This window comes from Mesocricetus auratus, unplaced genomic scaffold (assembly GCF_017639785.1).
Source record: "Mesocricetus auratus isolate SY011 unplaced genomic scaffold, BCM_Maur_2.0 Super-Scaffold_100022, whole genome shotgun sequence".
NCBI lineage: Eukaryota > Metazoa > Chordata > Mammalia > Rodentia > Cricetidae > Mesocricetus > Mesocricetus auratus.
This window is the reverse complement of record NW_024429203.1, coordinates 22,716,326-22,730,534: the sequence shown is the minus strand read 5'-3', so window position 1 is coordinate 22,730,534 and position 14,209 is coordinate 22,716,326. Positions and strand designations below refer to the sequence as shown.

The 14,209-nt window shown below is 48.5% G+C and overlaps 1 protein-coding gene across 6 annotated transcripts in view; it reads right to left on the bottom strand.

The window, feature by feature from the left end:
• Positions 1-8,918: 8,918 nt before the first annotated feature.
• Usp2 (ubiquitin specific peptidase 2) overlaps positions 8,919-14,209 on the bottom strand; it is a 29,089-nt gene continuing 23,798 nt past the window's right edge. For 5 of the 6 annotated variants that reach the window (XM_040729922.1, XM_040729924.1, XM_040729923.1 and 2 more), the window contains 9 exons: positions 13,423-13,534; positions 13,224-13,334; positions 12,634-12,698; positions 12,352-12,455; positions 12,187-12,267; positions 12,021-12,099; positions 11,722-11,829; positions 11,276-11,396; positions 8,919-10,724 (listed from right to left, as the gene is read on the bottom strand). In XM_040729922.1, coding sequence (XP_040585856.1) covers positions 10,637-10,724; positions 11,276-11,396; positions 11,722-11,829; positions 12,021-12,099; positions 12,187-12,267; positions 12,352-12,455; positions 12,634-12,698; positions 13,224-13,334; positions 13,423-13,534 — 869 coding nt within the window. In that variant the 3' untranslated portion in view covers positions 8,919-10,636. The remainder of the gene's footprint in view (positions 10,725-11,275; positions 11,397-11,721; positions 11,830-12,020; positions 12,100-12,186; positions 12,268-12,351; positions 12,456-12,633; positions 12,699-13,223; positions 13,335-13,422; positions 13,535-14,209) is intronic. The other variant, XR_005870298.1, reaches the window with a different exon arrangement.

Here is a 14,209-nt window from a genome sequence, read left to right as displayed (position 1 = left end):
TGAGTGAGTACATACTATAGTTGTCTTTCTGAGCCCCCTCCCCCACTTAAAAAAAAAGATTTAGTAAGTATACAGTGTCCTGCCTGCATGTACACCTGCAGGCCAGAAGAGGGCACCAGATCTCATTACGAATGGTTGTGAGCCACTATGTGGCTGCAGGCAATTGAACTCAGATCCTCTGGAAAAGCAGCCAGTGCTCTTAACCACTGAGTCATCTCTCCAGCCCTTCTTCTTCTTCTTTTTAAAAAGATTTATTTATTTACTTATTTAATATGTATACAGTGCTCTGCCTGCATGTTTGCCTGAGGGCCAGGAGAGGGCACTAGATCTCACTACAGATAGTTGTTAGCTACCATGTACCAATTTAGGACCTCTGGAAGAGCAGCCAGTGTTCTTAACCCCTGGGCCATCTCTCCAGTCCCCATTTGTTCTTTGTTTTTTGGTTTTTTTTCTTTATAGTCCTGGAACTCTCACTGTAGACTAGGTTGGTCTCAAACTTACAGAGATCTGCCTGCCTCTGACACCTTGCCCCCACCCTCAAGTGTTGGGACTAAAGGTGTAAGCCACCATACTTGGCTATTCTAAACTCTTTCTATCTTTCTCTGACTAGGGATACAGTTCAGTGTGGTCCAACCAGAATGGGCAAAGACTTGTGACCAAAGGATACCTTCAAGACACTTGTGAGGTGGTCTCATATTGCCTGGGTTGGTTTCAAACTCTGTATGTAGGCAAGGATGCCCATGAACATTTTTTGGCATGTGTGTGTGTGTGTGTGTGTGTGTGTGTGTGTGTGTGTATATATATATAGTGCGTGTGTATATATATATAGTGTGTATATATATATAGTGTATATATATATAGTGTGTGTGAATGTGTGTGTTATGCTCATGCATGTGTGTATGGAGGCTAGAAGTTGATGTCAGTGTCTTCCTTGATCACATACATATATGAGATTATATATAGAGGCAAGGTCTCTCACTTGAACCCAGAGCTTGCTTGATTCTGCCTGTCTAGTCAGCCAGCTTACTCCAGGGATCACAGACGGGGTTACTGAGCCTCACTGGCACTCACAGCCTTTCCATGAGTATCAAGTGCTTTATCCACTAAGCTATTTCCTCTAAAGGACCTGGAGCTCCTGAGCCTCCTATCTCTGCTCGCCAGTGCTGTGTGTGTACCAGCACATGGCGCCTCAGTGGGGGGAAGGGAGCAGGGGGTGTTGAACCTTCATGCACTCTGGTCAGCATTCCACCCACAGAGCTCCAGCTTCAGCTCTTGGTTTTTCGAGACAGGATTTCTCTGTGGATTTGGAGGCTGTCCGGGAACTCGCTCTTGTAGACCAGGCTGGTCTCGAACTCACAGAGATCCGGCTGCCTCTGCCTCCCGAGTGCTGGGATTAAAGGCGTGCATCATCACCGCCGGCCATTCAGCTCTTTTTTTGTTGTGCTATTTTTCTTTTGTTTTGAGACAGGGTCTCTCCATGTTGAAGCTACTCTCAAACGTGGAGCTATCCTGTTGCCTCAGTCTCCCTGCTGTTGGGAGTGCGTTTTCATTTCTGCTTGGGAAAGGCCCCTGTTCTATCCATTGTCTGTGTTCCAAGAATGAGGGGAGAAGCCATTGCACAGAAAGCGTGGCATGGCATTGAGGGGTTGGCTCCCCACATCTGGGTCCCCAAGCCTGCAGGAGGAAGGGCAGGGTGGGAGAGGGTGCCTGACATTGTAGGCAGGAGTCTGGCTGTTGGTCTTGGTTGCTGTCATGGGATAGAAGGCCTATACGACAAGGGAGTGTCCTATCCCTGTCTGGCACAGCTGTTCCAGGGAGAAAGGCAGCAGCCTGCCTGTCTGTCTTGTTACATTGCAGTGCTGGGCAGGTCTGAGAGAGTGGAAACAATTTCATGGTTCCAGTTACCACTTGTAGAAATGTCTATAGTATTTTAGGTCCTGGGCAAGAGGTCTTAAATATTGTTTTCTGTCATTTCACACATAGCTCAATGAGGCACCATAACCATTTTTACAAAAGATGCTACTAAGGTTCTGAGATGTCACACGGCTGAAAAGATGAAGAGACTAAAAGAGCTAAATCTGAGCATGTGTTCTGCGTGTATACAACTTCACTCCAGAGGGGGCCAAGCCGTGTTAGGAGAGTGGAAGAGTCCGATGGATCTAAGACACTGTCTGCACTCAGGGGAGGAGTCTTTCTCTGTATGCCCTCTCAGGGGCCTGGCTGCTTCTGTTTAGGCCTCAAACCTCTTCCTGGACTCCTAACGTGGAGTCCAGCAGCCCTGGTCTTTAGGGAAGGCCAGCTTTGGTACTTCAGGGGCAAGTGTCTTGAAGAGACTACCATACATAACCTTTGGCTACAAGTCTTTACCCTTTCTGGTTGGATCACACTGAGCCATATCCCTAGCCATGGAGAGTTTGGAATAGCCAAGTATGGTGGCTCACATCTTTAATCCCAGCACTTGGGAGGCAGGGGCAGGCAGATCTGTGAGGTTTGGAGTCAGCCTGGTCTACATAGTGAGTTGGAGAGAGAGGAGAGAGAGAGAGAGAGACAGAGACAGAGACAGAGACAGAGACACAGAGAGACAGAGATAGATAGAGACAGACAGAGACAGAGAGACAGAGAGAGACAGAGAGACAGAGACAGAGAGAGGAGAGGACCAGAACCTAGGGACTAGGGACTGGCCTGCACTGGGCTCTGCAGATGGTAAATTTGGGGTGTGAGCTCCATGGTGTGATTATTCACTAGAGGCTGCAGACACCAGACCTGGTAGGGTGGTGCAGGAGGCTGATGCAGCTGGTTATTCTCATCTTAGTAGCTCATGACCTACCAGGAGCAGTTTCAAAGTGGGACTCAGGGACTCCTCCTCCTCTCCATCCCCAACTCAGACTGGGCAGTGCTCATCACAGTCATGACTCAGTGGGGCACAGGACAGCAGGATGGAAGCCCTCTATGTCCAGGGGACCATGACTGACCCCACAGCCATCAGGGATGAACCATGTCTCAGCTGCCACTTATTGAAGTCCACTTCCTAGAGAATCTTCCAGCAGCCAGGGGAGTTGAACTTACCTCTGTACAGGAGTTCAGTGACTTCTTTTTTTTTTTTTTTATTCTACAGATTAATGTAGATGGATAAGATGACATGGCCAATGTGAACCCTGGTTACTGCCACGGTTTCCCAAAGGCACCCACATACCTGTCTAGAGCCCAGGTTGGGAATAGCATTGCCACTAGAGGCATGAAGACCCCTAGAAAATCATCTCCAGGGTCCTGAGGGCAACCCATTAAGTTCATCTATTAAGGAGACTGCTACCCAGCCGATGCATCCTCTTTCTTGGCAACTTCTTTTGGAGACATGATCTTTTTTTTTGCTCCCCAAATTTATTTTTATGTATATGTATGTATGCCTGTACCACATGTGTGCAGGTGTCTAAGGAGACCCGGAGTGACTCTCTCCTTCTACCATGTGAGTTCTAGGCATTGAATTTAAGTTGCCAGGCTTGGTGGCAAGGGCCTTTACTTACTGAACTCTCTTGCCAACCCAGGTCTAATAAAAGACTGCATTATTATCTAATAATGCATAATTATGTAGTAATGTTATCTAGTAAAAGCTGTCTGTGTCTCTGCACACGAGTACCCATGCAGGTGTGAGTGTGGAGGTCATGGGTCAACTTTGGGGAGTCAGCTCTTTCAAAGCTCACAGGCTTCCACTGTGGGGATTGAACTCAGGTCCACAGCTAGTGAGGTAAGTGCTTTTAGGTACCCACTGGGTAGCTCTCTGGCCATAAGTCACTTCTTCTTAGGTGCTTGGTCATAGTGATGAGGAGGACATTGCCCCCCCCCCCCGTTGAGCACCCACTGTGTGCCATGCTTTTTCTTTTCTTTTTAAATTAGAAACAAGGTTGCGTCTCATGTCAATCCCAGGGTCCTCTCCCTTTCCCTCCCCACCTCTCACACCCTCCCACCAACCTCTCCCCCCTCTTCCCCTAATCCCCACTCCTTTCCCCAGGGAGGGTGAGGCCCTCTATGGGTCATCTCCAGAGTCTGTCATTTCATCTAGGGCAGGGTCTAGACCCTCCCCCAAGAGTCCAGGCTGAGAGTGCATCTCTCATTGTGGGACGGGCACCCAAAGTCCATTTGCTATGCTTTTTCTAAGCAGCCTCATAAGTCTGAGTTGGTATTATCATACTTAGCTGACAGATGAGGAACCGGACTCAGAGAGGTCAAGTCATCTTGGGCTCTGATTGATGGCCACTTCCTCCTGCCCTCTGCAACCCACACAGGTGGTTGCTTGTGCCCATGAGAGCTGAAGGGTGGGGACCCTTGGAAGTGTCCTGCTCAAGCAGACCTAGCAGGGCTCAGCTAGCTCATGCTGACTTTGCTGCTGGGCACATGTACATGTTACGTGGCTGTTTGGTTCACGTCCTAATAAGGTAGGAAAATTCCGTTGAGAGTCCTGCCAAATGCTGTCACCGATCCAACCAAAAGGCTTCAGGTGGGGCAAGAACTAGGTGAGCTCCAGCTTGCTTCTGCCATGGCCGGGTGGTGTGGCCTTTGACAGGGCTTGAGCCCTCAGTGCCCTCACTGTCAAAATGACCGGTGGCTTCCAAGTCCCCAAGTCTAAAGACCCATAAAATAAGAATGGGGCTGAGCACTGGCCAGTCAAAAATTCCCTCTGAGGCAGGAGACACGACTGTACCGGTAAGCAGGTCTGTCCTTGCATTCCCTTGTTATCTGCTTCGGTAAGGGCACTTGCTGCAAAACCCGATGGCTAGAATTTGAACCCAAAAGTATACCACGGTGTGCACACGCTGTCCTTCTAGAATGGGTAAATGTAAAGCAAGGAAACTGGGCCAGGAAACCTTGGGTGTGTAAGTCCCAACTCAAGTGTGTATTTGTAGGAAAAGTGACTTAGCTCTCCCTGAGCAGAGAGACCTTCAGTTCCCATGAGGCTTGGGGGCCTGCAAAGGGGGAGGATCTTGTTCAAGGTCACAAAGGCAACTGCAGAGACAGCACCTCCTCTCAGCCAGCGCCTGCAGGAACATTGGTTAAGAATGGGCGAAATAATCCAAGTTGCTAGGAGGCGAAGTAGATCACAAAGAAATGCAGCGACAGACCTGCTTGTGTTTGGAGTTTGGTGCAGTCCTAGGGACTGTTGCCATGGGGATGAGATGACACTACAGGCTGCAGAGAAAGAAAGGCTGGGAGCAAGGGCAAGGGCTTGACTTGAGTCCCTACTTTGTTATGGTCTGTTCTCTGGAGAACACAATGCACGGGGCAGCTTCTACACCCCTGAAAAACCAGGCACCATCACTTGGCTGTGAGCCACCCTCTATTTAGAAGAGAACACTGTTTACCTGTGGCTGACTGGGAGAAGTCGTTGGCATCCTGGATCCTGCCATTCCTGGGGTAGACAGGGAAGTCTAAGTCCCTCAGAGAGAATCAACAGGGTTTGTTTAAATCTTTCTTATGCTGATGGTGTGGTTTGGGGGTTAGAGCTCCAGCCTGCCATACCAGAAGCCTTGGGTTCGATTCCTAGTATCAGCTAAAATGGGATGATGAAGGCACATGGGCCTGTAATGGAATTCCAGCCCCTGCAGAAGTAGACAGACGTTTTTACCCCAGGTGTCCAGAGCAATGAAGGTAGTTAGGAAGAAGTCTGATGGAACAGTCTAAGCTTATGGGAGTGGGAGGAGCTTCAGTTTCTCTAGTTCTAAAATTAGCTGAAGATATGGAAAAGGTAATCAGTAGAGTGAGAAGAAGCCCCCCCCAAAAGACAATGTCACTGTGTGCCCTGAAGAGCTTGTATTTTTTTTTTTTTTGAGACAGGATCTCTGTAGGGAAAAGGCTCAGCCAAAGAAACACACCCTGAGCAGAGCCAAAGAAACACACTTTGGCCCTGCAACCAGAACCAAAGAAATATACCCTGACCCTGAAACCAGTGCCAAAGAAACACACTTTGTCCCTGGAATCGGAGTCAGTGAAAGAAATGCACCCTGACCCTAAAAGTAGAGCCAAAAGGCTAAAAAGGACCAGAGGAAGAAACACACTTTGACCCTGAAACCAGAGCCAAATCTGACCTTAACCCTGTGCAGAAAACTAACCAATCCCTGAGCAGATCTAGCCATTCTAAACTCAGGGATTGAAATCTGACTAATCCTTACCCTGGAAAACTCTGCCCCCTAAGAATCTCTATATAAACCCTGTGTCTGTTCACTTTGTGGCTGTTTGGGCTGCCTGGCTGTCCTCTGCCACTGTGGCAGAGGGCAGCCACTCTCCTGGATTCTTCCCTCCCAATAAACCCCTTTGATGAGGTTTGGGTGAGACCTTATTTCACGTGAGCAGAGAGGACCTAGAGCAGAGCGGAGCAGGGCTGTAACACTTTTCACCCAGGGAAACCCTGGCTAAGCAAAGTTGTTACACTCAGCTCTCTGGGGGACTGGAGCCAAATTGTAATGAAACCTTCTCCTGCTGGAGCAGAGCTGAGACACTGGGGAAGCCTCTCCCTGCAGCAGAGGTGTAAACTGCAGTGCTTACTGTGACCTGTGGTATTCCTTGGCTCTTGAGTGCCAGAATACCTTTCCATCCAAGCTGTAACACTCAGTATTCTTTTTTGTTTGTTTGTTTGTTTTTCCAGACAAGGTTTCTCTGTATTGTTCTGGAGATTGTCCTAGAACTTGCTCTGTAGACCAGGCTGGCCTCGAACTCACAGAGATCTACCCGCCTCTGCCTCCCGAGTGCTGGGATTAAAGGTGTGCACCACCAACACCCGGCCAACACTCAGTATTCTTTGGCTCCTGAGTGCCAGAATCCATCCCTGTCCATCCCGTATGATCTGTTGATGTGCTTACAATTTCACTGTGTAGTTTTGGCTCTCCTGGAGTTCACTTATGAACCAGGCTGACTTCAAATTCAGATCCACCTGCCTCTACCTCCCAAGTGCTGGCATTAAAGGACTGTATCACCACACCTGGCTTTTTAAAATTTTTTAAATGTGTATGGGTGTTTGCCTGAATGCATGTATGTGCACTGTGTGCATATAGTGCCCCTAAGGTCAGAAGAGGGCATCAGATCCTCAAGGGCTGGACTTACAGACTGGAGTTGTGGACTGATTTGTGCTGGCTAGGAATTGAACTGAGGTCCTCTGGACGAGCAGCCAGTATCTTTAATCATTGAGCCATCACTCCAGGCCCTGTCTCTCTTTTGAAACAGGTAGAGTACAGACTGACCTTCAAGTTGCTATGTATCTGGTTCTCTCACCTCTATCCCTGCTTCTCCAAGTGCTGGCATTACAGGCTTGTGCCGCTACACCTGCCTCTCTGATTTTGATGGAAGTTCTTTAGAAGTGGGAGTGTAACTCAGTATTGTGTAACACCTGTTTAACATGCACAGGCCCTGTGTTTAATCTCCAGCATCCTACATGGAACAGAAATCCAAACCTCTTTAGGGCATGTGGTGTTGGTTTGAATGAAAGGGGCCCCACAGGGAGCGGCACTATTTGGGGGTGCGGGCTTGTTGGAGTAGGTGTGGTTTTGTTGGAGGAAGTGTGTCACTAGGGTTGGATGTGAGGTCTCAGATGCTGAAGCCAAGCCCAGTGTCACTTTTACTTCCTGCTGCCTGTGGATTGGGATGTAAAACTCTCAGCTCCCTCTCCAGTACAGTGTCTGCCTCCATACTGACATGCTTCTCACTATGATCATAATGGACTAAACCTCTCAGCTGTAACCCAGCCCCAGTTAAATGCTTATAAGAGTTGCTGTGGCCATGGTGTCTCTTCATAGAACTTAAAGTCCTAAGACAGGGGATCAACCCTTTAACACAGAGGTAGCTATTTCTAAGCCTTAATGGGAAGTGGGGGAAGGTCCTAGTCATGACAGTTTTCTCTAAGACAAGCGACACTGTATTCAGTACCTGTTGGAGAGGTCTGCAGCAGAGGTCTGGTCTACACAGATCAGTTTTTTGTTTGTTTTACAGAAATGTGAGCTAGGTACGGTGGCTCATCTCTGTAATCTTGACACTTTGTATTTTAGAGTGGAAGAATTGCTGTGAGTTCAAGGCCAGCCTGGGCTACAGAGAGCCTGTATTTTAAAAGGGGGTTGGCTGTCCAAGTGGCTTAGCAAGTAAAAGCACTTGTACCAGTCTGATGGCCTGTTCTGACCCCTGGGACCTCCATGGTGGAGGAGAGAGATGACTTTCGCATGTTGTTCTCCGACCTCTACCAGTATGCGCATGCACCCCTCCCCCACTAAGTATAAACACATTTGAAAAAGAGTCACCACTCAGGAGGCAGAGGTAGGCAGATCTCTGTGAGTTTGAGGCCAGCCTGGTCTACAAGGCTACACAGAGAAACCCTGTTTTGAAAAAAGAAAACAAACAAACAAACAAAAAAACCCATCAGGTATGTCAGTTTTCTCTGATGTTTAGATAGTGCCCTACAGGATAATGTCCTTGGAAAGATGATACTGATGGTGTCTTTGGAAGTATCATACACCTCAAACATTTTAGTCAAAATAAAATACATATTAACACAAAGAAAATCTGGGAATCCAGATGCAGAATGACATCTGAAATACATGCTATTTAAGCTTAAAGAAAAAAAAAAAAAGAATTGAATGCCAGATGGTGATGGTGCCGTGCTTTTAATCCCAGTACTCCAGAGGTAGAAGCAGGTGAATCTCTGAGTTTGATGCCAGCAAGTTCCAGGATGACCAGAGCTATGCAGAGAAATCCTGTCGCTAAAAACCACACACACACACACACACACACACACACACACACACACACACACACAACAGGTGTGTAAGTTTCTAGAATGTAGTGCTCACAGATCAGCGGAAGTGACCTGTGTGTGTGTGTGGCCCTATCTGGGAGCACTTCCCGGATTTAAGCCCCTCCCAAATCAAGACTGTCACACCAGCAGCTTCTTTCTCAAAGTTACTATTTATTCTGTACAAGGCTCCACTGTACATACATTAGACATTCTACTCCTGCTTACATAGTAAACAAGTGTACACCAGCCCTTGGGCTCAGGTTCACAGTCTTCCCCAGAGAAGGGTATCAGGCCAGGTAAACTCCGGGTGTCTTTCTCGGGTGCCTCATCCTGGGAACACTCAAGCACTCCAGGTTCTGAGGGCATAAGCCAGGCCCACCTGTGGGGGTGTGCAAAATGCCTTAGTGCTGAATAGCTTGGCTCTTGGGACAGCATGGAGTTTTGCCTAATGACTGAGGGCCAAATCAAGTCCATGGGAAAGAATCATACAAGACATCCCCAGACATCCAGGCTCAAGCTCCCAGGGCAGGACCAAAGACTGATGCCAAGAGGGGGTTAAAGGGTGGCATGGGTGTCCCTGAGAAGCTCAGTCCAGAGGGCCTTTGTCCAGGAGACTCTGAGAAAGGGACAGGTGGCAGGAAGCTTGGGGTACAGGGCCTTAGGAAGAGAATAAATTAAAGCGAAGCCTGGGACAAGGGGCCTGTGCTGTCCTTCAGACAGCTGGGGAGTCGACCAGGGGTGGAAGAGGACGCAGGAAGAACTTCATACACTGTCTTAAACATCCTTTATCCACTTCCCTCTAAACCTCACTGCAATGTACAACAAGCCAGGGGCTCAGGGCAGCACCTCATTTCCCCAAGAGGCTTTGAACATGGCACTGGGATAAAGGGAAACAGTTGAGGGATATCTCAGGAAGGGGAAGTTACCCCCTGGTCCCCAGATGCTATAAGGCACAATTCTTGGAGGCAACTAGATTCTATCCAAAACATAAAAAAAAAAGGAAAAAAAAACCTTCAAAACAGGAAACTTATTTAGATCTCAGGTCTACTGTGACTATGCTTGGGTCTGGCCGACACTCACCTAACACCACAGGTGTGGTGTTGCATTAGGGAAGTTGTATTTGGAGAGAGAGAAAAAAACAAAGACAAAACAAAACAAAACAAAAAAACAACAAAAATAGAGGGCCAGTCCAGTGTCCCAGCAGAATGTCTCACCAGAAGGACGGCATCTCCAGTCGGAACATGTTCGTTACAGTTAATTTAAAAAAAAAAAAAAAGTGGGCTTTTGAAAACCCAAACCAGCTTTTTTCAAAGATGTCCCCCTCATCTGTACCCCTGGACTTAGCAGCGTTAAGAGGGCTCTTGGCTCATAGGTGTTTCTTTTCTGGCCTGGTGAGCAAGTCCAGGGGCGGGGACTCCGTGCAGGCTCCGCCCAAGCTCAATCCGGCAGCGATGCTCACAGCAGGCTCCAGAGGGCGCTGTCCTCCCAGAAGGTGTGGGGCAGGAGAGGGCAGCAGGTGGACTGAGGATCTGTCTTCTCCCCACAGACCACTGTTGTTTATTACACACAGGAAAAAACCACAAGCTTAAAAATGCAAACAAGAGAAGCCGAGGAGCTGAGGAACACTGCTGACTCCGTCTCCGCATCGGTCCGTCTCCCCTGACCGGCTGTGGCTCATGGGCACCGGGCTCCTTGCTCCAGACCCCGACCAGGCGGTATCAACTTCGGCTCGGCAGCTTTATTTTACTTTATTTTTCTCTTACTTGTCAGGATTTTGTTGTTGTTTTTTGTGGCTTTTTTCTGAATTTTTTAAAAACTTAGGACGTGGGGCTGCCACAGGGAAGAGGGAAGGGCTGTAGCTCCTCAATGCTACATACGGGAGGGTGGACTGGCCAGTTCATAGAAGAGCAAATAGGCGTCGCTGGTGCGCACTTGGCTGGAGGACATGGGTGTGACACTGTGGAAAGATCAGGGAAAGGTCAGAGCCTGTCAAGGAAGGCCACCGGAGACAGAGCTGAGTGGCGGAGGTGCAAACTTCTCTATGCCAACCTAAGCTCTCTGCCTCTGACCTGTGAGAGGTTTTTTTTTTTTGGTCAAGATTTTTATTATTTTTAAATATGTGTATGTGGTATGTGTGTGGGTACTTGCACTGAGTGTAGGTGCCCATGGTGGCTAATGGCGATAAGCCCTTGTCCTCAGCAAGCGCGGTAGGAGCTCTTAACCGCTGAGCTGTCTGTCTCTTTTGGAGACAGGGTCTCACACAGCCCAGGCTGACTTCAAACTTGCAGTGTAGCTGAGGATGACCTTCAGCTCCTAATCATCTTGTCTTCACCTCTCAGATGTTTGGTTGCAGTTGTAAGCCACCATGGCCATTGTGGACAGCCCCAGAGAGGGTAGCACAGTCCTGTGTGTGTGATGTAGCTTTTGGCCTTGACTTTATCCATTCAAGATGGAAGCCATGTGACGTGGCCTGCTGCCTAGGAGCCCTGTCTGAAGCCCATTTCTCACCTGGAGTCATTGAAAGTGTGCCATTCGCCCGTGACTGGACTTCGGCAGTAGGCTGTATAGTGGCCTCCCATGGTGGTTCCGGAGTGATTGGACACAGCGTACAGGTTGTAAACAGCATGGTCTGAGGAGGAAATGCAGGTGTCAAGCCCTCGAGGCATTCCTGCCCCCATGTTCCTTCCCTTCCCTTTTCCCTTAAAGAAACCATAGCTTCTACTTAAAAAAAGGTGAAATTTAATTTTAGCTACTCATTGTGTGTATGTGTAGGTCAGAGGGAAATCGTGAAGGAGTCAGTGTTCAATTCTCTCCTGTGTGGTTTTGGGGATCAATCTCAGGGCATCAGCACCTTTACCTGCTGATCTGTATCTCACCAGTCTTCCTAACTCTCGCTAGCTTCCTCCCGCCTCTGCCGCTCAGCTTCAGGCTTCCTTCTGATGAAGTATACTCACTGGTGTTTTCTGAAGCAAATTCTCTCAAGTCCAGGTCTCTTAGTGGAAAATTCACAAATGTTGTGAGCTTGCTGGTTCGTATCCTGGATTCCGAGAACCGCTTCAGGTCTGTGATTGTCTCCAGTCAAGGACAAAAAGCAGGAAGAGAGTCCTTGGAGAAGCAGCTCTTGTCAGGAACCAGGAAGACAAACACAGAAGCCTACCCTGTTTTATTTCCCTACTCTGCTCCCCTCTCCTTTTGGTCCCTTGCCATTAGTCACCCCCAAAAGTCAGCTCCCAACCCTGGGGGTTAAGGATACGGAGCACCAAGATCTTTGGGAACCTCTGCACGGAGAATTTCTTTATACATCGCTTCCTGGCTCGGCAGCGGCAGCATGTCTGAAAGAGACAACAGGGGTTAGCCCCAGGTGGCCCTTTCCCATCCAGGTACTACGGATGGCTTCTCTGCCACTGAGGAGTACTTACTGGTTTCTCGTCCCCATCCAGCACATCCTCTTTGGTGAAGAGCCTCATACAATCCATTAATGTCACCTCAGGATAGCCTCTCTGGAGAGAAAAAATGTCCAGGTCAGCTGTCCGTAACCTTGCAAAGCCCAAGAGGGAGCTGGCACTGGGCCACAGTGGGTATACCTTTGCAATGGGCAACGAGAGGTCCCAGAAGGGATCGAAGACTGTCGAGCAGTAGCCACAGTCGGTGCATGTCAGGGAGCTCTTCAGTTGGCCAACAAAGAGATCTGGGGAAGAGAAAGTCAGGGCGTGCTGCACATACTGAGTGCTTGCCTTTCTTTTCGCCCTGCTCTTGCCTTGGTCTTGAGAATCACAGGCAGGGTTCCCTGGGAAAACGATCCTCAGGGCTTCTCAAGCAAAAGTAGGGGACAGCAGACACAGGTATTTTCTTGTCTGTGTACTTACCCCCAATCCGACTGTCTTCCCTCTCTAGATACTTCCTCCACATCTGTCGCCCCTTTTCATCATCACTGGGAACCACAGACAGGAAGAGAGTTGGGTTAGAACTCAAACCCTGATAGGCTTAGGTGCTATCAGTTAGGATGTATTTATACGCAATGTGTTTCTGTGGTGCTGAGCATGGAACCCTAGGCCTTGATCATGATCCTCACACAGCCACACTGAGCTGTACATCCCAAGCCATGGTTTCCTTCAAACAGGGTTAGCCCAGGCTGGTCTCTTCCCTCAGCTTTTTTGAAGTCTAGGATTACAGGTGTGTACCACCAAGCCTGGCTTCAACCTTCTAATCTTCAAAAGCAATCCTGAGAATGTAACTTAGTGGCAGAGGGCTCGTCTATCACATACAAGGCCCATCATGTATAAGGCCCTAGGTACAATCCCCAGTAACAGACAACACACACTACCATCACCAAAACAAAATCTCATGTTTAAAAACAACAAAGCAAATCTGATTCTCCCCAGATCATTACTCTCAAAGAAATGGCATGAATCTCAAGTTCACAAAGACTTTACAGCAGCATTCTTCTCTTACTTACGGGAGGTGATCAAGGTTCTCAGGGCTGGGCTTGGGCCTCACAGTCACCCGGTTCACCTCATTGTGGAGCCCATCCAGGAGGAAGCGAAGGAATTCCTGAGCATCCTGCTGACTGAACCCCAAAAAAGTGAGCAGCATCTAACAACACCCTGCTTGTGCCACCCCCCACGTGGGGGAGAACATGCATTCGAGGCTCTTACTTATAGCCAACGAAGCGTGGTGCGTATCTCTGAATCTGGGTCTTGAACTCAGATGGGCTCACCACATCATTGGGGGATGACGTCCATATGGTCTGGATTAGTTTTGCAAATTCTGTTGAAAGAACAACCAGAAAGAAGGTGGAGGAAAGGTGAGATATTTTCTTTTGTAAAAAGTGATTTTATTTGAAAGTGTGTGTGTGTGTGTGTGTGTGTGTGTGTGTGTGTGTGTGTGTGTGTATGCCAGAAGGAGGTACTGGATCCCCTGGAGCTAGAGTTACAGGTCATTGTAGGCTGCCAGACATGGGTTCTGGGAACCAAATCTGGTCCTCTGTAAGAGCAGATGTCTCTCTCTCAACCACCGAGCTATCTTTCCAGTCCCAGGTGTGTGTGTGTGTGTGTGTGTGTGTGTATACATACACATATAAAACCTTGAACTAGGTGTGGTAGTGCACACCCATGATCCCAAGTTAAGGTAGGAGGATCAGGAGTTCAAGGTCACCTTGGGCTACATGAGACCCTGTCTCAAATAAACAAGATGGTCATCCAACCAAGCCATGGGTCAATCAACCAATGAACAAACAAGATAGAACCCTGAAACTGGAGTTAGGCATGGCGTTGTACACCTGTAATCCCAACACTTGGGAGGCTGAAGCAGGAGAATCAAGTGCTTGGGTCCAACCAAGGTTGCACAGTAAGGCTGTGTCTCAAACAACAGATTCTGGAACGAATCCCAACAAACCACAGGCAAATAAAGAAAAATAGAGGAGTGGAGTGTATCCACAACACA